Source organism: Phodopus roborovskii, unplaced genomic scaffold (assembly GCF_943737965.1).
Source record: "Phodopus roborovskii unplaced genomic scaffold, PHOROB, whole genome shotgun sequence".
Classification (NCBI taxonomy): domain Eukaryota; kingdom Metazoa; phylum Chordata; class Mammalia; order Rodentia; family Cricetidae; genus Phodopus; species Phodopus roborovskii.
This window is the reverse complement of record NW_026126525.1, coordinates 27063334-27086227: the sequence shown is the minus strand read 5'-3', so window position 1 is coordinate 27086227 and position 22894 is coordinate 27063334. Positions and strand designations below refer to the sequence as shown.

Genomic DNA, 22894 nt, shown 5'->3' with positions numbered 1-22894 from the left:
CAGGTCAAAACATCATTTGGGGGAGCTAGAGAGCTGGCTCAACAGTAAAGACACTCGTTGCTGGGATCTGTGTTCAGTTCCCAGCACAACTGCAGCAGCTCACACCCCTCCCTAGTTCCAGGGCTCCTAACACCCTGTTCTTTATTCTCTGGGCACGAGGCTGACACTTTGTGCAGAGACATACACACAAGCAAAAAAACTCATGCACATAAAATTAAAACAAAAAAAATCTTCAAAAAACATTACGTGAATAAAAAGGCAAGCGTTATAAAAATATGTTTAACAAATAGATACAGTAAAGCATTTTTATTGTTAAAAATGTATCTGATGTGAATAATTTCTAAAGTTAACATGTTTTGGAGGCTCTAATCACTGAGTTTGATTAACATCTACACCAGGAACTTTCACTTTCTTTCTTAAGTTTTACTGGCTTTTTCATTTGCCTCAATAAAGTACTTTCTTCCATTCTTGGTTCACAAACACTCCTGTCCCTTCCTGGTCACACTGCAGGAAGCCTTAGGGGTCACCCAGGACACTTTCCTGACCTGTTATTTACAAAGACAGTCTCACTAGCTTCCTAGTAGGGTATGTTCTCACTGAAGATGAGTACTTGTTGAGTGCTCAGCCCTAGTCAAAGTATCTCTGTTACTCATCCCACACAACGAGGCTCTGATAGATGACAGTAAGGAAAGGGGAAGGAAAGAATGTAAGAACCTGAGGAAAAGGGCACCAGCGAACCCTGCCTTCTGGACATGGCATGCACACTGCACTCATGAACTCAGGTTACCTGTCCAAGATTTTGGGTAGATGGGGGAAGGGCTCAATCAGCTCACCCCTTAACTAAGAAGCTATTGGCAATTCCCAGCTGCTGGGAGAGGGAGAATCATTTTCTTTGGGGTGTAGGCATTGGTAAGCTGCCCATGATCCAGTAAATAATCCTGTACCAATGCTAGCAACCCTAATTAAACTCAGCAGGTTATTTTTAAAAAGTAAGAGAAAGCTAAACATAGAGTGTAGGAGGGGTTGTGGTGAGAAGAGGAAGTGAGGAATAGAAGTTAAAAGATGAGGAATAGGGGTGTGGGCACAAAATACATTCTACACATGTTTGAAATTTCCAAGTACAAATAAAATATATGGGGATGGAAAGATAGCTTAGTGGTTAACAGCACTGGCTGCTTTTGCAGAGGACCTGGGTTCACTCCCCAGCACCACAACTCCAATACCAATGCCTTCTTCTGGCCTTTGAGGGCATCAGGCACAATATGGCGCGCAGACGCACATGCAGGCAAAACATTCATACACATAAAATAAAGGCATCTTTTCAAAAAGTACTTTTTTTCCCACCCAGCTTCTTTGTTTTTACTCAATTTCCTTGTTTCTCATGTTCTCCACCTATAAATAAGTGGTTGGCCTAGATAAAAGGGTTCTTTGTAGCGCTAAAGGTTAATGACTAAATATTTAAATGACTTACAAGTTCACATTGAATAAATATTTAGGTATTCAAACACATCTTCCACTAGTGTTTTTAAATTTCAGGCTCCAGGGAGGAGCACACCATTTTACAGTGTATCATATGCAAAGTGTAAAACAGTGTTTTGTTGAATGGATATACATGTACTATGTGTGTGTGTGTGTACACATACATACATACATTCATACACACACACACACACACACACACACACACACACCATGTGTTTGCCTGGTTAGAGGAGAATGTCAGATCCTCCGGGACAGGAGTCCTAGACACTAATGAGTAGATATGGAGATGCTATGAATTAACCTGCTTCCTCTGCAAGTGTAACAAGTGCTCAAAACTGATGAGCCAACTCTCTAGTCCAACATGACTATTTCTGACTACCTGAATTTGCCTTAGTTTTGAAAGAACAATGCCCTACAAACATTTTCCTTCACAAACCCCACACATACTTCAACCTGAGTGACAAAAAAAAAAAAAAAATAGTTTTGCATTGGTATTTTTTTCTAGATTACCTCTAACAGTCAAAATATAATGAAAAGGAAGTACTTCACTTTAACAATCAGAAGTTTAAAAAGAAAAAGAATATAAATCAGGTTAAAGGTAAATTTTAAAAGTACTTTTTGCATATTTTCTATGATCTTGTGAAATACAATTCATTTTAAAGTGCTTAATTATGTAAAAATAATTCAAGGTAAATTAAAAATTTTCGTGAAGTATGCAATTTAGAATGTTTTTAAAAGCTACTAATTGTAATGAAAAGAATTTCTTAAAGAGAAAAAAAATCCAGTTCATATGCTGTATGAATAATGAATGTTCTTCATAGAGCTCCACTTGGAAATCACATGATTTACATTTTTTTTCTCAGTGCAAGAGATTCAACCCGTTGTACCATAGGCACATGCTCTACCACTGAGCTTTATCCAGTTTGTTATTAACTTTCATTTTTGAAAGTAAATTTACTTTCGAAGTAAATTTAGAAACATGCAAAAAGTAATTAAAGCTTCAGATTTAAGCTTGTTATTCTGATTTATACATGTTTAATAGCAAATCATCATTTCATGAAACCCTTGAAATGTCCCAATAGCATCCTGCCCTCCTAACAGGCAACAGAGCTCTTATAATGATGAAATGACTAGTACCTGTTCAGATCAGCCTCAAATGGGTCTCTCAGCTATTCCCTTTCTGTAGTTATAAAGAAATGTAACATGTGATTGTAAAGGGAAAACCTGAATTACTTAGTTTGGGAACAGAGAGGGCATGGGGTTGGGAAGAGAACATGTAAAATATCTTCGAGGTTCAAGGAGAGAAAGGAAATTTGGCTGTCTGATAATGAAAGAATCAGAAAATTGTTTTATGATCATTTCCAACTATTTAAACACTATTTAACCAATCTTTATTTAAACACTTTTTAACTAATCTTTTATACATATATGAAATGAGGGTCATATTGTTTCAAAGAACAGTGAAAATTCCTCAGAAATATAACACCAGGTCCTTCACATAAGCTGGTTTTAGTTTCAACAATTACTTCCTTTCTTAAATCTTTTTCTCTTAATCTAATAACCTTTCCATTTTTTAAAGTAAAACACTCAAGCTCAATGGAGAATTAATATATTCAAAGTTTCTTAAAGTATTCTGAACTTTTCAAAAGAAGAACAACTATTCAAATAAATCAGGGTATCAATAAACTTAATTTCTGAAATGACAGTGTGGGTACACATTTATACATGTGCAAGCAAAATTAGCCACATTTTAAAGAACAAAACAGGTTGGCCAACATCTGTTTCTGTTTAAGATAAGTGTACAAAGCAATGATCTAGTAACACTTTGGAAAACCCTCTAAAGCCATGAGGTACACAGGCAGCCAGAGGCTATAAAGACTTCTCAGGCTCCAACGGCTTGGCTGAAAGGTTCTCTTCCATACTTGGAAACTTGATTAGCATTATATAAAAACGCCATATCTGACGTGCTGCGTAACCAAGGTTGTGGTTATTCTTTATACAGCATCTAAAATTTCACACTCCATCAACACACGTTCAGGCCATTTTATCTTGGCAATTAATTTATTATTTTTCAGAACACAGTGAAGCCTTGTTTTCAAGTCATTCATAACTTTATAAATCAAGTCTTGCACATGAAACTCAGGCATCTGTGAACCGTAGAAAATCCTTGCACTCAGGAGATTAAGCTCCTGACACTTTTGCTGATTAATAATCAGGGAAAGAATAAGATCAGAAATAAAATAAATGATCATTTAATAGAGAAACTCACAAAACAGCCCTTTAACTTACATATTCCATCATGTTGTTCGTTTCACATTTCCTTTTGCTCAGTCTCCAGTGCAAGCACAGCTAGACACGAAGGAGAGCAAAAGAAGAGAAATGAGCTCCGTTTTCCTGGGCACAAGGCTCACCCATTCGTCCACCTTTCATATTTTCAGCCAACAAAAGCATCTGTTTCCATACTGTGCAATTCAGAGCCCAACAGTACGAAGCTGCTCCCTGCAGTACTCACCTTGTGGTATAACCTATTGTTTTCCCATTCTAATAACTTCTCAATCGATCTTCGTGTCTGGAAGACAAATGAGGGGAAAGTTTACTCTTGACTGGTTTTAGAAAAGCTGTTTTGCAGCTGCTTTTTGTGTGAAAAGGGAAGAAGTATAAAATGATGACAAGACAAGAGTGGTCTGTACTCCTCACGGTCCAGCACTAAGAAGCAACCTCATCAGAGACAGTAGTTTGTAAAGAAACATTGATTTTGTTTTAAATATATATGCTTATATTTTTAAAGTATTTTGAACTTGCTAGCCTTTCATTTAAAACTAGTAGTTTAAAGCTAGTAGTCTAAAAAGCAAATGCCATTACATTTACTTAAATTTAAGCCTAAATCCCCACTTCTTTAGGAAATATTTTTCAGTATTTAAATAGTAATGAACATTCCTTAATCTCGATTTTTAAAACAATAATAATTTAAATATTATTTAACAAAATACAAACGGCCTTTAGGGTAAACGTAAAATAACTACTAATTGAAGATTAATAAAGGGAGAAAATGAGTTATAAAAAAATCAAACTAATTTTAGGATTGTATAAGAAAAGAAAATCAGTTCATTGGTTACTGCAGTTTTCAAACAGCTAAATTTTTATTTAAAGCAACATAAATGTGGTATCTAAGAGTAAAATTTGATTCTTAATCCAAGGGTACTGTTTCAGCACTTCCCTCAGTTGATGCAACACAAACTAAGCAGCATGGAAATGTAAAGAAAGAAGCCAATGCAAGGAGCCAGGTGTCAGAATGAGACTAACCCTGCAGGTGTAGAAGAGACAGTACTGCTAAGAGGTCAACTGCAACTTGATGCAGCTGCAGCTTTCCTGAGAAGGAAGAAGGCATCTACTGATATTAAATGTGGCACAACTGTAAATAAGTCCTGATAATCACATGAAAACTTGAATACCAATCAGCATTGAGTGATGTGAAAAACTGGTAGGCACAAGCTGGTTTTGAAGTCCCTTAGATAAAAACGTCAGGATTTATTTGAAGTACCTACTGTAATTCAGTTCCAGCATTACATCTCAGCACGCTGAACTGCTACAAAGACACTGAAGTCACATAGGCACCAATTATAATTCATAGCTAGCAACGAATTACCACGAGTGCTTATATTTTCCAATTTTATGACATAAAAATCAGGAAATCAACTATTTTCTGGCAATAATATGTCAAAGACTAATTTATTACAATTTCTGAACAGTCTTTGGCAGGAATTTTAAAGAAAAAGTGCCCTTGTTAGCAATGATCAGCAGCCCTCAGTTGTTTCTTTGTAAGATAGCCTTTTAGAGGCAGCTCTCCTTTTAAATGAAAATAGGGCAGCAGTTATGGTCACACTTTTTGTTAATTTAGTTGCCAGTCAGCCCCAAATCAAAAGAAAATAAGGCTGCAGAGTGTAATTAACATTCAGTTCAGTCGTTTTGTCCCTTGTCTAGCCCCCAAGCTTTGTTAAAATTGCCATCTGAATGCTGAAGGCTGTAGGGAAATCGATTTGATTCTAATCGCACCATGAAAAGAACATGATCTAACTGCTTTCAGCCCTCCGTAAATCTGTACTAGGTCTTTAGCACAATGCAACTTCCAATTTAAAAAGCACTGAATGTCTCGTCAATGACTTTGTGAAGAAAAAAGAACAAGGAGCAGACATAAAAATTCCAATAGTTGTTTAAGCATTAAAGTTCATTTGCATCACAGCGAACCTGAAAAGGGCTGACCTCTCAAACCGCCTCTCAGGTCTATGAAGTTGTAGCCTTGACAAGCTCACATTGACAGAGCTCATTGACTCTGAAAGGCTACTCTATCAATGGTGAAAAATGGCAATAGGTTCTACTATGAGCAGGCATCTGCCTGCCCACCCGCTGCTAAACCAATGGTAAAACCGTTTCAAAACCTGAATCCACCTTGTAATCTTCCTTTCTAGGACCTTTTAATAATAGATTAAGATTACTATACAATTTGAGGTTTTACTTTAACTGATGGTTTAAAAGAAGATGGGGAAAATTAAAGAAATAGGGTAGGGAGAAGAAGCTTTTGAAGTCTGTTATTTTATAGTAAAACTATATAAAAGTAGTTCCTAATAACTTAGCACTACATTCTGCAAATATTTATTATTCAAAGAAAAGTTTTTTTTTTACCATAGCAAGTTATTACAATGTGTAAGCCACCATGCTATACAGTTAGAGCATCCCATTATCATATATACACACATATATACACATGCACACATACACATGGCATTTACCAACTTGAAATATTTATTTTCATCTTCAATCAAATACCAATATTTGTGTAAAGATAATTACAAAGTATGAACCTAAAATTCTAAAATATTTATGCAGGAACTTCGAATTTATTCTTTGCCTCTAATTAGAACTTTAATGATAGGGTTGGGTATAATTGCATTCCGTAATATTAAGAATTCTAAAACAAACAAAGTTTGCTATGCCATACTCTGTATGATCATTTGAATATTCAATATTTTTACACTGTTGAAGTCTGAAGTAAAGCTGTGAATTAGCGCCATCTAATCTTGCTCTAAGACTTCTCGATCCTGCTTGACAGGTGAAAAAAATAGGCACTTGCACGTGCAGCTTAATTAATCACTGCACTTGACATCTCAATGATTTACAGCGAGGAGCAGGTGAGAACACACAAAACCAGAAAGGAACCCTTGATTTGAGTAGAACATTTCTAGCACACTAAGGTGACAAGTAAGTGATTCTAGCAATGATTTAAAAAAAAAAAAAAAAGTAAAGAAAGAAACTGTGCCACAAATTATTTGTTAGTAACAACAAAAGATCAAATTAAATGGAAGAAAAAAAAAGGCTTAACCATAGAGAATGTTTAATACTATGCAATTATTTTTAGTTAACAAAATCAAAATATATTTTCAAGATGAAATACAATACCAATTTGGCAGATAGTGGGGGAAATATGACATTTCCGCATTATAAAAGCTATTTCAAAGCTTTTAAACTTCAGTGGGAAGAAAGCACATTTTAATTACAATCATCTAGAAATAAAAGTTAAGAGTTTATGTCCACAGGGTTGTCAGATTCTAATGAGATATTAAAATTCAACACAGCCAAACCTAGTATCTATTAACCGGACAAGCAAATCTAATCATATAAACACCTGTCACTTAATTTGAAGGGATTATACTGTCTTGCAAATTCAAAATATTTTAAGTTAATAGGACCAGAAAAAATATATACATATCAAACATGGAATAGCAACATAATATTATCCTTCCAGAGCACTTTCTAAAAATAAGTCATATTATCTTCCTTAAAAGAATTTAGTGCTTGAGAAAAACCCTAGATTGATGGTCATGGGAACTAACAAATCTTCTGTTTAGCTGAAAGAACAGGAGAAAGGACAGTGCAGACTTCAGTACAAGTTCCCTATAGTGGGCCTTAATCCCTTTCAGTACTCACAGGCTGGGATGGAAAGACAGGTTAGTGGCTCTTTATCAATGAATCCTCCATCCTTCTGCCTAGGCTGTCAACAAGAAACCTATTTTTATCACATGGAGTCTTGAATTAGAAGAACCAAGACCACCAACTTACACCATGTAAGTAAAGCAAGGCTTTGTGAGATGCTATTGCTAAGCAAACCTGGGTTAGAACGGCAGCTCCCAGCATCTAAACCCCACCAACCTTCCTCATCAAAGCTCATTATGAATGACAACTTTTAAAATAATAATATTAACTTTTTTTATTACAACATCTTTAAAGTTGTATTTTTTTTACCATAAGCTAGTTCTAACATAGTTGCTTGGGTTATATTAGAGTGAATAAAATTCAAAAACATTTCAATTACTAAACAGGCAGTACAGACTTAAGCTAAGCATTTGGGTTTATTTTTACTGTCTTTAGCACAAATTTTTTGATAGAATCAAGGAAGACTCAGGATATGAAAATTGAAACATTAGAATTAATAAAGTGGTTAATGGGATGATTAATTAACAACTAATAGTAAATATACCACATAGTTATAACTTCTAAAAAAAGAATTGAGACGTACTTTAAAGTAAGTTTAAAACAGTAAAATCTTAACTACTAAAATATAAAATTTAGACTTCCTCAAAATTAAAATTTGATTTACTCTAAGGTCTTGGTGTAATTGTCACTAAACGTTCTACTTTCCAAAGGAATAAAGTATTAATCCCATACACAAATTCACATTTTGAGACACTAAACATAAATAAGTCTTACAAGACAATGAGTTATAATATCTTGAATCTGTTACCATCATTACTTAATATTCATCACCAGTGATTAATTTATTCACAATCAGTTGTTGAAAAAAATGATTTTTCAAATTTTTACAACCATTTATAAATGTTCAACAACTTACACCTGCAATTAAAACTTTTTAAAACTGGATTTGTATTAAACAATATCAAGGCAAATCTCAAATGTTCAACTTCCTATTTAAAATATTTTGAAATTCAAACTGCTAAATTTATAATTCCTCAATTAAAATTTAACTAGGATAATGTCTTTAGTGCATTCATTTAACCTTTATGTGTTTTTCGAATAAGGATCCATCCTTTGGCATTTATACAAATGGAAATCATAAAAATAAGTGAAACAATAATGGTTTTTAGGCGATTAGAAGGAAACTGTAATTTAGAATGAATTACTTTAACTTAAGGGACAATTATGTGAATCACTTCTGTTTGTTCTGAATTAATGTTAAATCTCACATTCCAATGGTGAGCTGAAAATTAAGTATATCTCAGTATCATTATGAATACAAAAGCTGCAATTTACCAAGATAAAAATATGAACTGATTCCTCAAAAAGAAATTTAATCAAATGTCCTTCCTGTTTGGAACAAAACAAAACAAAACACCTCTTAAAATCTGCACATCAACACTGACTTTAAAAGTGTGGATGTTGCAAGCTCTGACCAGCATTAGGACATGTTGGTGTTAGCTACAGGAGAGCAATTAGATGGCAGAGAGACCTCAACAACTGGGAACATTTGCCCAATGAAAACACCCTCTTCCTGCTGCGCTCAGTGGTGACTTTGAAGGAGCTCAGCAATGCACAACTGCATGGCATTTCATCAGATTAGCAAGTGAGTCTTTTTTTTTCTTTTTAAGGTTACACTGGTACTTTATGAATGATGAATATTTTGGTCTTTTTCCAGAAAAGGGCACGAAATACATACAAGAAATGCTGCACAAAATTTTCAAGAAAACGTATATTTGAGAAAAATATTTGAGAAAATTCTGTGATGTTTTAAAACTAAAATTTAATTTCATCGAACAGCAGAAAATTTGAAAAACTTTGTGAAATAACTTTCATTAAGAAAAAAAATGCTACTAAGGAGTGATCATTCTCCTTAAGTGTATTTCTGGGTTTTGTTTTGTCTTATTTACAGATTTTAAAACGAAAATTGTGTAATTACAAAAAGAATCAGAACTTAGAACTGACAGTGAGAAAAAAACCTGAAAAAAAAAAAATCACCTGCTGACAGATTACAATAAACAACAGGAGAAATAAGAATGGAAGTAACAAGAATGTATGGCTTGTCACTCATTGTCACTCAGGGTCTGACCATGCCAGGTGTTTCCCTCCAGCAAAACTTAGGCAGCCTGGATTACTTTCATTTTACATATAAAAATGAATCTTCTAGGACAGGAAACTTAAAGCTCCACTATAGAGAACAGTGGTACTGAGATCTGAAACCAAGGTTATGTTACAGAGCTATCTATCAACCTCTTGTTGTTTCCCTCACAGGACAAAGTTATGGATATGTAAAGAATGCTCCTGAAGCTATCCTAACAGAAACATTAACTATTACATGCAAGTCACCTAAGCTACTAACTAGGTTATCTGCCTTAAATAACCAACTCACTCTAAAAGTATGATTAATATATTCAAGAAAAAGAGGAGAAAATGAATGAAAACAGGATTTCAGAAGAGAATAGAAATCTATAAAAAAACATCAGGACATCCTAGGATAGTAAAATACAACATTTGATAGTAATAATCTACTGTTTAACAGCCAATGGGCACAAGAGAGATACCCCATCTTTCTACAAAATACCACATCAACAATATCATGTTTTGCACTCTTAAATATTCAGTAGTATTACTGGGACCTTCTGGTGTGTATGAGTCTGAGGGCTGGGAAAATGCCTCATTTGTAAAGTGATGGCTGTGTGAGCATAAGACCTGAGTTCAGATCCCAATACCCACATAAAATAGGGTTGACGAATCTCGTGCCTGCAATAGCAGTGCTAGGGATGTGGAAACAAGAGGACCCTTCGATCTTGTTGGCTAGCTAGCTATGTCGAACCAGTATATTCCAGTGTTCCAGTGAGAGACATGTCTTTAAAAAAAAAAAAAAAAAAGCTGGAGTTGGGGAGTGGTGGTGCATATCTTTAACCTTTAAATCCCAGCACTCAGACAGAGACAGGCAGATCTCTGTGAATTCAAGGCCAGCCTCATGTACAGAGGGAGTTCTAGGACAGCTAGGGCTGTTACAGAGAAACCTTGTCTCTGTGTGTGTGTATGTTGAACAGTTAAAGAAGGCGTCAACTTCAACCTGTGAACTACACAGGTATATGTAGGCACATGCATGCACACGGTACATGTACACACACACACACACACACACACACACACACACACACACACACACACAAAGAATCAGCTCTGGGCAAAACCCGTGTTCTAAGGATTCTGATGTGTATTCACATAGCAAGCACTCAGTCTCAGTCTCTCTCTTTCTCTGCCTCCCTTCTCTGCTTGCAGTTCAGAACACAGCTCCCAGCTCCTTCTCTAGCACCATGCCTGCTAGCCACCATGCTCCCTGCCATGATGATAATGGACTAAGACTGTAAGCAAGACTGAAACTCTAGGGAAACTCCCAACAAAATGCTTTCTTTCACAGGAGTTGCCTTGGTCACAGTGTCTCTTCATGGCAATAGAACAGTGACTAAGAAGAACCCAATAAATAAATTCCCAAACCAGTCTTATAAAGAAAACCAAAGCCAGATTTGGTGGTACACCTCTATAATCCCAGCACTTAGGAGGCAAAGACAAGAAGACTGGAATGGAAGTTCAAGCCCAACTTGTACTATTTGAACTACACAAGGCTGGCTCAATTTATTTATTTGTTGTAAACAAGAGCTAAGATGTAGCTTAATGGAAGAATGCTTACTTAGCATGTATAAGGCCTTAGATTCCATCTCAAGCCTTGAAATAATAATAATAGTAAAACAAAACAACAACAACAAAAAAAAAAACAAAACAAAACAAAAAAACATGGCAGCAAAAGCCATGACTGGTTCTTAGTTGTCTAAACTCTCAGGTCATTTTCTATCACTGAGGATGTCAGGAACCTGGAAACAGGAAATGAAGCAAAAGCCATGGAGAAGTCCTACTTAATGGCTTACTCTCCATGCCCTGCTCAGCCTGTTTTCTTATACCACCCCAAGAGCACCTGCCCAGTGATAGCACCACCCCCCCAGTGACCTGCATGCTCCCATATCACATCGCCAATCAAGAAAATGACCCCACAGACTTGCCAACAAGCAAACCTTATAGAGACATTCTCATTTGGGAACAAATGATTCTATCTTGTGTCAAGTTGACATAAAACTTTAACTAACATACTAGCAAAACTTTATCTCAAAAAGGAAATAAAATACTTATAGGTAGGTTATGGCACTCCAGGTAGGACCCAGGAATAGACTTTCTGCCTGAGAGACTGAGGTAGAAAGAAAAATGGACTATGGGCATGCTTTTGTCCTTCTGTGTTTAACAACACACTGGTAAGAAGTACAGTGTCTGTGGGTGTGAATGTGTTTTTATTTCTCCCTGTTATTTAAAAATGATCTTTCCCAGAACGCCTACTCTTTCTGGACTCCATCACTGCTAATCATACAAGTCTTTGGTGATTACTAGTTTCTCATTGGAGACCATGCACAAAAAGTGCAGTGTTGAGTTCGAGACTGACCAGAAGATGCAAGAGAAGGGGAGGGAGAGAGAGGGTTGGTAAGAGGTGGGGGAGGGTCTAGAAGCAATGATGAGAGGAAAACTTTATCAAAATATATTGTATGAAATTATGTGGGGGTGGATGGGGGTGTCCTGTATACTGTGAATATGTGTTTCTCATACTGATTGATGAATAAAGCTGTATCAGCCAATGGACAGGCAGAATTTAGCCACAGAGGAAATCTAAACAGGTTCAGAGAAAGGTAGTAAGTAGAGTAAAGGAGATGACATGTAGCTGACAAGGGCAGGCCCAAACATCACTGGAAAGCCAAAACCATGTATGTAGAGACACACAGATTAATAGAAATGAGTTAATAATTAAGAGAGACCTAACCAATAAAAAACCTCAGCCATTGACCAAACAGTTTATAATTAATATAAGCTACGTGTGTTTATTTGGGACTAAATGGCTTCAGGACTGGACGGGACAGAAACTTCTCTTTATAGGGAGTGGCACATCAATGTGTGCATGCTGAATGCAAGGGCCAGTAAAGGCCAGAAAAAGGCCATAAAATGTCCTGGAGCTTGAGTTACAAGTGGTTGTGAGCTGCTGATATGGGTGCTGGGAACCCCTGAGCATCTCTCCAGCTCCTGAAAGTCGAGTTCTTCCTCAGTGAAAAACAGTCCTATGTTATTCTCTTTCACAACCAGCTCTTGTAGATGATTTCTGCCTTTACACTGTGAAGGAACATCAGTTCTAGACTGGATTATTCGCCAAAGTACTAATAATGTTCAAGATCTTCACAGGATCAAGAGTATTAGCATTGTTACAGGGGACATTTCTTTTTATTAGGATATGATGCACAGATATACACACAAGCAAAACTTTACCCATACACATAAAATAAAAATAAATCTCAAAAAATTCAGTACTTTTTGTAACTGTTAACAAACTGACTTAAAATTTACATAAAAAACCCAATAATCAAAACAAAACAAAAAAAAATCTTGAAAAAGAACAAACTTCCACAGCTAGGAATGTAGCTCAGCTGATACAGTCCTGTCTAAGTTGCCTGCCTAGCTCCTGATAAACCAGGTATGGCATCCCTGCTCTTGAGAGGTAGAGGCAAGATCAAAGAGTTGAGGTCATCTACTACCCAGCAAGCTCAAGGTTAGTCTGGGACACATGAGACCCCCCCATCTCAAAAAATCGGGGGGAGGACAAATTTGCAAGACTCACCCCCTAAACATTAAGCTGAAGTAAATAAGCTGTAGTAAATAAGACAGTGTGATATTAAGGTCAGGATCAACACAAACTGAACATAATGAAATCCAAAAAGAGATCCATACAAATATGACAGACTGACCATTAAATAGTAGAAGGATAGTCTTTTCAACCAAAAGTGCTATAAAGCCTAGACAGTCATATGCTAAGACATGAACACTGACCTCCTTGTCATAGCTACACACAAAATACAGGCAAGGTCAAAATCTTCACAACTTTGCCTTAGGCAAAAATATCAAATATGACAGTAAAGGCACTATATTTTTTTTTTTTTCAGACAAAGTTTCACTACAAAGCCCTGGCTGTTTTTGAACTCACTATGTAGACCAGGCTGTCCTTGAACTCACAGACATCTACATGCCTCTGCCTCCTACGGAATAGGATATGTGTGCCTGGTGAAACAGTACATTTTTTTTTAACCAATGAACTAGACTTTACCAAAATCAAAACTTTGGCTCTGCCAAAGACTCTGTTAATAGAACAGAAACAGGCTATATTCTAGAATATTAAAACTAACATATACCTAACAAGGTACTTACATCAGGGTTACAGTAAATAACACTCTCAAGCCTGGAACAGTGGTGCATGCTTTATACTTCCAATACTCAGAAGGTTGAGGCAGGTAATCCTGTGGAAGCCTCAGTATGGGTTACATGAGACCCTGTCTAAATTCAACAACAACAAAAACATTTTGAAAGTAAGATATTCAAGGTTGGAGAGACAGTTCAGCAGTTAAGAGCACTTGCTACTCTTATAAAGAGGACTGGGGTTCAATTCCTAGTATCCACATGAGGCTCACAACTACCTGTTTGTATTTATGTCCCATAAGATCTGACACCCTCTGCCAGCCTGCATGCGGTATACATAAATTCACATGGGTACACACACACACACACCAAACAAACTTTTAAAAATATTAACTTTCATATTCTCTGCCATCTTTTCAGTGCTGGAGTTCAACACTAGGTCCGTCTAAATACTAAGCAAGCACTTCGTCCCTAAAAATAGAAAAATTCCCATCCCAACAAATAACCATTTTTAAATAGGCAAGCTGTCCTTTCATCTATCTTGGGAGTCTTAGAAGTCTGATGAAATTTGTAAGGGCAAATACTCTTGTCTAGAAGCCTATGAAGCCATTTATAGGTTGGCTGTAGGTGGGGTCTCCAAAATCAAAGGGAGCACACAGCTGGTCCAAAAAAGAAAGTGTTTACGTCCAAGGTGCAATAAAACTCTACTTGTGTAAGAGATATGATTTGTTCAAAGCAAACAATACCATAATCCTCCCTGTGACAAACTGAACAAAGTCAGTATAAATTGAGATTATCAGGGCCCATGGAAACAGTGTATGATTTGTATCAAATTCCAAAGTAAACTTCCTGCTAAGGCCATTGAACAAGAACCTGTGTGATGCTATATCCCTCAAAGACTGAAACTAATGACAAGTATGTAAATAAAAATGGATTTGCACTCTTAAAAAAAAAAAGAAGAAGAAGAAAAAGGCTGGGCATGATGGGATAGACCTTTAATTTCAGCACAAGGGAATCCAAAAATAGGTAGACCTTTCTAAATATGAAGCCAGCCGGAGTTACACAGTAAGACACAATGTCAAAAACAGGAGGAAGAGGGTAATTTGTTTCAGCAAACTTATCTTTTATTTCTTGCTTTGTTTAGTTTTTGTGGTGCTAGAGGCTGAAGGTTTGCACTTAGTAGAAAGGCACTCTACCACTGAGCTACATCCCACAGCCCTCAGTATTACAAAAGGAAAATAAACACAGTATCATTACTTACAAGAGCAAGGCAAACTAGAAGTATCATGTCGTATCTAAACATTACCATATCCTGGCAAGGACACTGAACAACTGCAACTCCTTCACAATGCTCACTTGAATGCAAAATTATCTCCCCACTTTTGAAAAGAGTTTAAAGTTTCTCATAAAATAAAGCACCCAATTATACTACATGATGTAGTAATTCCACTCCTATATTCACATAAAAATAAAGCAAGCCTTACTCAGAATCACCAAAACCACACACAATCCTATATGACTTCCAAGTGATGAATGGATAAACAAACTGTGAAAGCACATCCATACAACAATGGAGCATATATATAATGGAAACAGCTCCTAATAAAAAAGGTATAAACTACTAACAAAATAGGTAAATTTCAAAAGTGCTGAGCTAAAGTCAGGATAAAAAGACTACATAAATAGACAATTTCACTGATATAATGCTCTAGAAAAGACAAAACTGTAGGGATGCATCGGTGACCTCCAGTACAAGGAAGGGTTTTGAAAAAACTGTTATGTACCTTGATTAAGAGTAGCTTTGTAAATATATACTTAATACATATATAAATTATAAAACATTACACTAAAATAGATTTTTTTTAATTTATCAAAGATAATTTTCAAAAACAAAGAAAGGTAGGTAGTCTTACAAGAAAGACAATCTAGAAGACAAAAAAAAAACATATAATAACATATAATAATAGTTTGTGGACATGAACTCTAGAACAAAAGCTACATTCTGGGAAAACCAAATTGATGTTTTTATTTTGTTTTGTTTTATTCTGTTTGAGACAAAGTCTCACAGTGTTGCCCTAGCTGGCCATGTTCCATGTAGACCAGGCTGGCTTCAAACTCTAAGATCTGCCTATCTGCCTGTCTCTGCCTCTTGAGTGCTGGGATGAAAGGTGTGTGTCACTATGAACAGCTGGCAATGAAATTTTGGGGGTCTTTTTGTTGTTGGTGCTGTTGTTTTGTTTTTCAAGACAGGGTTTCTCTGTGTAACAGGCTTGACTGTCTGGAAACTCACTCTGTAGACCAGGATGCTGGCAATGAGTTTTAAAGCAAAGCAGTTTAATTACCTAAATATGTGAAGGTGAACTTTGAGCTGCATAATAAAGTATGTCTTTGGTCCTGATTTATATTGAAGTCAGAAACATTCAGAGCCATCTAAACAGATTGTGTGTCACAAATGCAGAGACAAGAGAGGTTCACAAGCTAATGATCAGGCAGCATTTTGGTTCATTTTTAAATACTAATGCCCTAATCAATGTAGGCAGGAGTGTGTGTGTGTGTGTGTGTGTGTGTGTGTGTGAGAGAGAGAGAGAGAGAGAGAGAGAGAGAGAGAGAGAGAGAGAGACTTTGAATGCAGTGCTAGGGACTGAACTAAGTCACAACCTTATCCCTCAAAGTTTCATTTTTTTCTTTGTTGGAGACAGATTTCTTGATGTAGCCCTAGCTGTCCTGGAACTGGTTCTATAAACCAAGCTGTCCTTGAACTCAAAGAGATCTGTCTGCCTCTGCCTCCCAAGTGTTAGGATTAAAGGCTTGCACCACCACCACTGGCCCCTCAAGGTTTCCTCACAAGGAATATCTAGATAGAACTGTTGAAGACCACAAAGCCGACAGGAATAAAAATGCATCTTGATCTCTGACCTCCAGTTGAAATGTACTGTATCTCCTTTAGCTCTGAGTGTACAAACCTACAGGAATGGTGCTTTGATTGCTTACAGAATCAGATTCTTCCCATCAGACCACATTACCTTGGATCTGCTATCTTATCTGTATACATTAATAAAGAACAATTTGATAAATTTGTTTTAAAGCATTTTTAGGTTTCTTGGGTTGTTTTGTGGGGTTTTGTTTTAGATCAAGCAAAGTCTATTTTTAGAGTAAGCCAAGACAGAAGGATAAGACCCACCCCTGGTTCCTGGGCCCATAGTCATGGTCTATCATCTGTCATTATCTTGCCTACCATGTGGGTGGTTATGTTCCTGGAGTACGTGGAAGCTTTCAGAGACATCATCCTACCCACAATTCAGTGTTACAATAGATGCATTAGGTCCAGGGCCACGTATAAGAGTATTTACTGTATATATATTATACACAGCTGAGCTTGCTTTGCAGGAAAAGAGCGATAGTTCCTTACTATGCTCTCCAGGAAGGGGCTCCACAGAAGCCAATGGGACTTGCTGAGACCAGCACTGTTTTTCTCAGAACCCTGAGCTTCCTCTTGGTTACTTTGACTGTCTCATATCCCACCTGTAAGCACTCTTATTTGTATTTCCCTAGCATTAGTTTTAACCTTATCACTTCCCCTCCAAACCCCAAAGATTTGAGACTCAACTTAGTGGTAATGGATAATGACTGATTTAGCTGTTTCTGCTAAAGGGGCATTGTAACTTGGTTGGATTCTTCTCTGTGGTGATATTTTACTTATGATCTAATAAAGCCTGCCTGAAGATCAGAATGCAAAGCAAGCCACAGCCATAGAGGCCAGGCAGTGATGGTACACACCTTTAATCCAAGCACTGGAGGAATATATGGCAAGAACTCAGGGTCCCAGTCAGTATTCAGTCTTCAGTCACACGGAGGACAACATCACCCAGCCTTGGTAGAGGTAAGAACTCTCTAGTGGCTGGCTGCTTTGCTTTTCTGATCTTCAGCTTGAACCCTAATATCTGCCTCTGGATTTTTATTATTCATGCTACATGTCCCCTTAAGTCTTGTTATGAGGGGAGAGGTAAATGGGGCATCCAGTCTGTCCAGAGGTCCATAGCAAAAAAAGATCATAATAGCAGTCAAGAGTTGACATCCTTTGGTCAACGTTTTTTGGAGTGTTAGGACTGGAGTGCACTGTAGCTTTTGCCTTTCTTTTATGAAATCATCTTTTTCTACTTCTTTGGTGAATTCATCCACAGCTTACACATTACCAGCCTTTTGTCACTACCATTCACTAAATGGTATTTTGAGTTGTCCCCAAACAATCTTAAAATAGAATAGTTTCCAGTTTCATATCTTAGTTGTTTGCTACATAACTAGTTTCTTTGTAGTCAAAAATATTTAATTAAATATTTATACTATATTTAATAATAATATATTAAATATTACACTAAGATAGAATTTATGGGCTTCTTTAGACTACCAAAGTAGTCCAAGACAAATTAAGGGTTGGAAATCCCTAAATATTCTGTCTCCATCTTACAAAGGTGCTCTACTCTCCATACATCCACAATATGCTACAGAACAGTTTATACTCAAGACAGAGAAATGTATAGCTTCTTTTATGCAACTTCTTTATGCTCACTAGACACCATATAAAAGTTAAATACATCAATCAAGCAGGTCATGTACCTGTAATCCTAGCACACAGGAGGCAAAGCAGGAAGAAATCCTCATCCAGTGAATTTGAAGCCAGCCTAGGCGACATGAGACCCTCTCCAAATTCAAAACCCAAACAAAAAAAAAAAAAAAAATTACATGCACAAAATAAAGGTTCCACCTAGTCACATATACAGATAGGAATCTTGCACCAAACACTACAGAACGAACAGGTCACACTTCCTGAAGCAACCAATAACTTACCTTAAAGAAAAACTAACCAAAAAAAAGCACCATTTATGTTTCAAAATTAAAGAATCTCATGCAGTCAGGTCAAAATGGATTTTAAGTTTATTAAAATGTGTAAAGAAGTATAAGGTGGTTTACCTTTGTCTTCTAAATATACCATACATATATTAAAGTATCTCATATTATTTAAAAAGCAAAAGGAAGAAAGGGAGGGAAGAAAGGAAGGAAAAAGGGAAAAAAAATCTCAAACAAACAAAAAGGCTAGATCCAAAAAGTAAAGGCCATCAATCCTGTGGGTCACATGACAGCAAAAGCAACCTAATGAGCTGGGCAGCCATTCAAACAATGGCAGGAAGGCAGTGAGAGGGCCTAAATTAAGAAGACAGCAACTGTGGATCCAAGGCCACCAGAGACAGATTCTTTGTGACCTAGAGATAATCTGGCAAGAATTATGGGGGTAAAAAAGTCTTAAGAAAGTAGAGCCAGCAAAAAAAAAAAAAAAAAAAAAAAAAAAAAGCCCCTGCTACACATGCTCAGTAGCCCCCTTAAAGGTGGGGGAGCCCACTCCAGTGCCCCCCCCCAGACGTCTACACACTTGCTATGGCACCCGCACCTCCCTGGCTCAGCACACTAATAATAAAAAACCTTTAAAGAAATGTAAATATTTCTAATGTTAAAATAAATAATACATAAGTAATTTTATCATAAAGGCATCATGTCCATTCTATCAATAAAATATATTAGCTCAAATTTTTCAACAGAGTATACCTCTAATTTTATAATGGGAATCAAGTATAAATTAAATGTGGTTTCTTTCATTTCCTTGCCATTATTTGCCACCAAAATTAAATGTTTCCATAGAAAAACATTCACGTCAACTTGACTAACTGGCTCTCCCACCCCCAGGGCCACTTTTGGTTTTCCAGGCTGGCCTTTAACTACTATGTATGTATTCAAGATCTTCCTGTCTCAGCCTCTTGAGTGTTGGGATTTTTGTTTTTGTTTGTTTTTTGTTTTTGAGACAGGGTTTCTTTTTAGCTTTGAAGCCTGTCCTGGAACTTGCTTTGTAGACTAGGCTGCCTCCCTAGTGCTAGGATTAAAGGTGTGAGCCACCACTGCCTGGTTAATTGCTGTGATTTCATATGTGGCTGAATATTATTTCAATTTCATATGTGTAAGTATATATATTTTTGAAGATAACAAAAACAAGGTTGCTATGTTGGGCATGATGGCACACGCTTAGAGCATTTGGGAAGCAGAGGCAGGCAGATCTCCTTAGTTCAAGGCTAGCAAGCTCTACATAGTGAGTTCCAGGCCAGTCAAATCTACAGAGTAAGACAATGTCTTGAAAAAATAAAATAAATAAATAAAAAATAAAACAACTTTTAATTTGCATTATTTTGGCATATCTATAACCAACATCTTAGAATATTTTCATTAAAAGCAGCAAAAATCAAGTCTTTAGATTATTTTTCCTAATCACAGAGTTGGTAAATATTCATCATAGAGAACCTATAAAGTACAAAATTGAGTTCCCTATTATCTTACTGTAACCATTTTATTTTCTCCATGGGTACTCTCATACTAGTAATGTTAGTCAGTCTTTACTGACAACTTCTATTATGTGTTGGATTTGAAGTCTCCTTCCAAAAGTTCATTTGTTAGGGACTAAAGAGGACTCAGTAGTTGGGAACACTGGCTGCTCCTATAGAGAACCAGAGTTCAATTCCCAGCACTCATATAGAGTGCTCAAAGTAGCTATAACTCTAGTTCCATGGAATCTGATGCCCTCTTCTAATCTCCCAGGCACCGGGGATACATGTGGTGTATATAATACATACAACCAAAACACTCACATATATAAAATAAAAATTTAAAAAGTAGATGGAGAGCTGTGGAGAGCTCAATCAATGCTAAAGTACTTGCTTGGAAGATCCTGTACAATGAAAGATGATTTGGATCATAAGGAATTCAACCTAATCAATGGACTAAACCACTTACGGATTCTTAATACGGTGGCCTTTTAGAAGGTGTTTCAAATGTCTGGAGATGGACCTAGTAGAATGAGTAGGGCTCTATTCTCAGAGGCTACACTCATCTTGTTCAATCCCTTCTTCCCTCTCTGATGTGTGGCAACTATAAGGCGAGCAGCTCTGCTCGGCCACAGTGACATTTTTGCTTGGACAGGCATAGAAGTAATGGAGCTAACACAGCAGTCCATGAACTAAAATCTCTAAAACCACGAGCCAAAGTATATGTTTCTTCCTTTAAATTGTTCTCTTGTGTATCTGAAATAACACTGAAGCTGACAGAATTTCTCATATGCTGTTCGGCTTAGAGCTTTATAAATAAGATTTCATTATATCTTCCCAGTAATTCTGCTCAAATCATAGGTGAATATTATCATTTTACAGTCATACCAGCCAGATTTAAAGAGGATAAGAACTATGTCCATAGACCCAGAGGTAAGTGGTAGAGATGAACCCAACATCCTTGAACATTGGGCCACTCTAGTTCCTATTAATATGCAGACAGTGCTGCATTTTTCATTGAGCTTAATTTCCTAAGGCACAAAAATTATGAGCAGTTTCTGTATAACTATGTTATAACATTTGGTTATATGATAATCTACTTAATTAACCTTGCTTTACTAGATCAGATATACCTTTGTACAATATTCAGAATGTGTGGTTCATTCAACAGAAAAAAAGGTTAAAAATAAGGCTTGTCTCACACTTAAAGTAAATTAAAAGATGTAATTCAACTTACTCTTTTACTGAGGCAAATAACTGGCCACATACTGCAGCCTAATGTGCAGCAGCAACACAGGCAGCCACAAAGCAACCACCGCACATTCACAGGAAGATTCTTCCTAAGACAGCTGTTCACTCTATTGATGCTGGCTTTAAATTCCTCAGGAGCTACCTAAAGGAAGGAAGAAATGAAACTGAGATGATGAATGACCATAAATGGGTCTCAGCACACATTTTTTTAATTTCTAAGGAAAACTAATTTGAGATATATATAGTAGTTCCATAAAAGATATACTGGCCGGGTAGTGGTAGTGCACACCTTAATCTTAGCACTTGGGAGGCAAAGGTAGGTGATTTCTGAGTTAGAGGCCAGCCTGGGCTACAGAGAGTGTTCCAGGACAGCCAGGACTACACAGAGAAAACTTGTCTCAAAAACCAAAACAGAAAAAGAGACACTCACTTTTCCAGTTAATGAAGAAGGGAATTCTGATTCAAATTTGTTGCTCAGTCCAAATCTGTTTTCAAAAAAGAAAAGATATGTTATTACATGAACCGTGGCAACAGAACAAAAGCTTGAATGCCTAACCCAAATTAAAGGTGGAGTGAACAGAACTGGACCCCTCCACATAATGTCTAAGACAGAATGAAGTCTAAGACAAAATCATTATAATAAGCAACTTACAAAATGTAGCACACAATGATTTTTCCAGTGGAATCAAAACTTATATAATGGGGACAATGCTAAATAACCAACAATATATAAGTAAAAGATGGTTTATTTCATTGATGCTATCACATATACCTTAAAGCATCAGAGCATATTTTATTCAGATAGCAAATTTTCTAGCTTTCACTGTTTTGAACTCATAGTTCATTTTTATCTTTTAAATACAAAAACTATAAGAATTCAGCTACTTCAATTTATTTTACTCTTAACCAAAAATATTTGTTCAATGTTTATTTTTCTTGCTTTCTACTTTTGTAGTGCTATTTTAAAGAGCGAAAACTGTGATAGAAGCATTTTACAATGATATTAATAACACCACATCTGATAATGTATTAAACTAAAACCACATACACTAGACAAGATAGCTCATTAAGCAGGCCCATTCATCACTTGACCAACTAACTAGGACCTCTGTATGCTGGACAATGAGCCCACAAATGGGCATTTGCTTTCAGATCATTTAATTCTAGGACTGGCTAGCAGCACAAGGGGTGGTAGGCTCCAACAGAGTTGTACAACTCAAGATTTTTTTTTTCGTTCTCTCTCTGGTGTATCTGGATGTAAGGTTAAGGTTATTAATAAACAGATGGTTTCATGAGTAAGAGTTGAAATATACAAAACGGACTTAAGTTTAAGGCAAGATACAGTGAAATTATGACACCTGAAAGTCAAGAACAAACAGCAGACAGTAAGTAGAAAGCAGAAACTGTCAAATGAAGGAGAAGTAGTCAGTAGTTCCCATTGCAACAGAAGCTAGACTGACCAAATAAAAAAGTCACCATGACAG

General features: G+C 36.5%; 1 protein-coding gene across 1 annotated transcript in view; it reads right to left on the bottom strand.

The window, feature by feature from the left end:
• Chic2 (cysteine rich hydrophobic domain 2) overlaps positions 1 to 22894 on the bottom strand; it is a 41461-nt gene that overhangs the window by 3447 nt on the left and 15120 nt on the right. The window contains exons 2-5 of the mRNA XM_051198369.1: positions 21841 to 21895; positions 21397 to 21552; positions 3995 to 4051; positions 3772 to 3831 (exon numbers count right to left, since the gene is read on the bottom strand). Of these exons, the coding sequence (XP_051054326.1) occupies positions 3772 to 3831; positions 3995 to 4051; positions 21397 to 21552; positions 21841 to 21895 (328 nt within the window). The remainder of the gene's footprint in view (positions 1 to 3771; positions 3832 to 3994; positions 4052 to 21396; positions 21553 to 21840; positions 21896 to 22894) is intronic.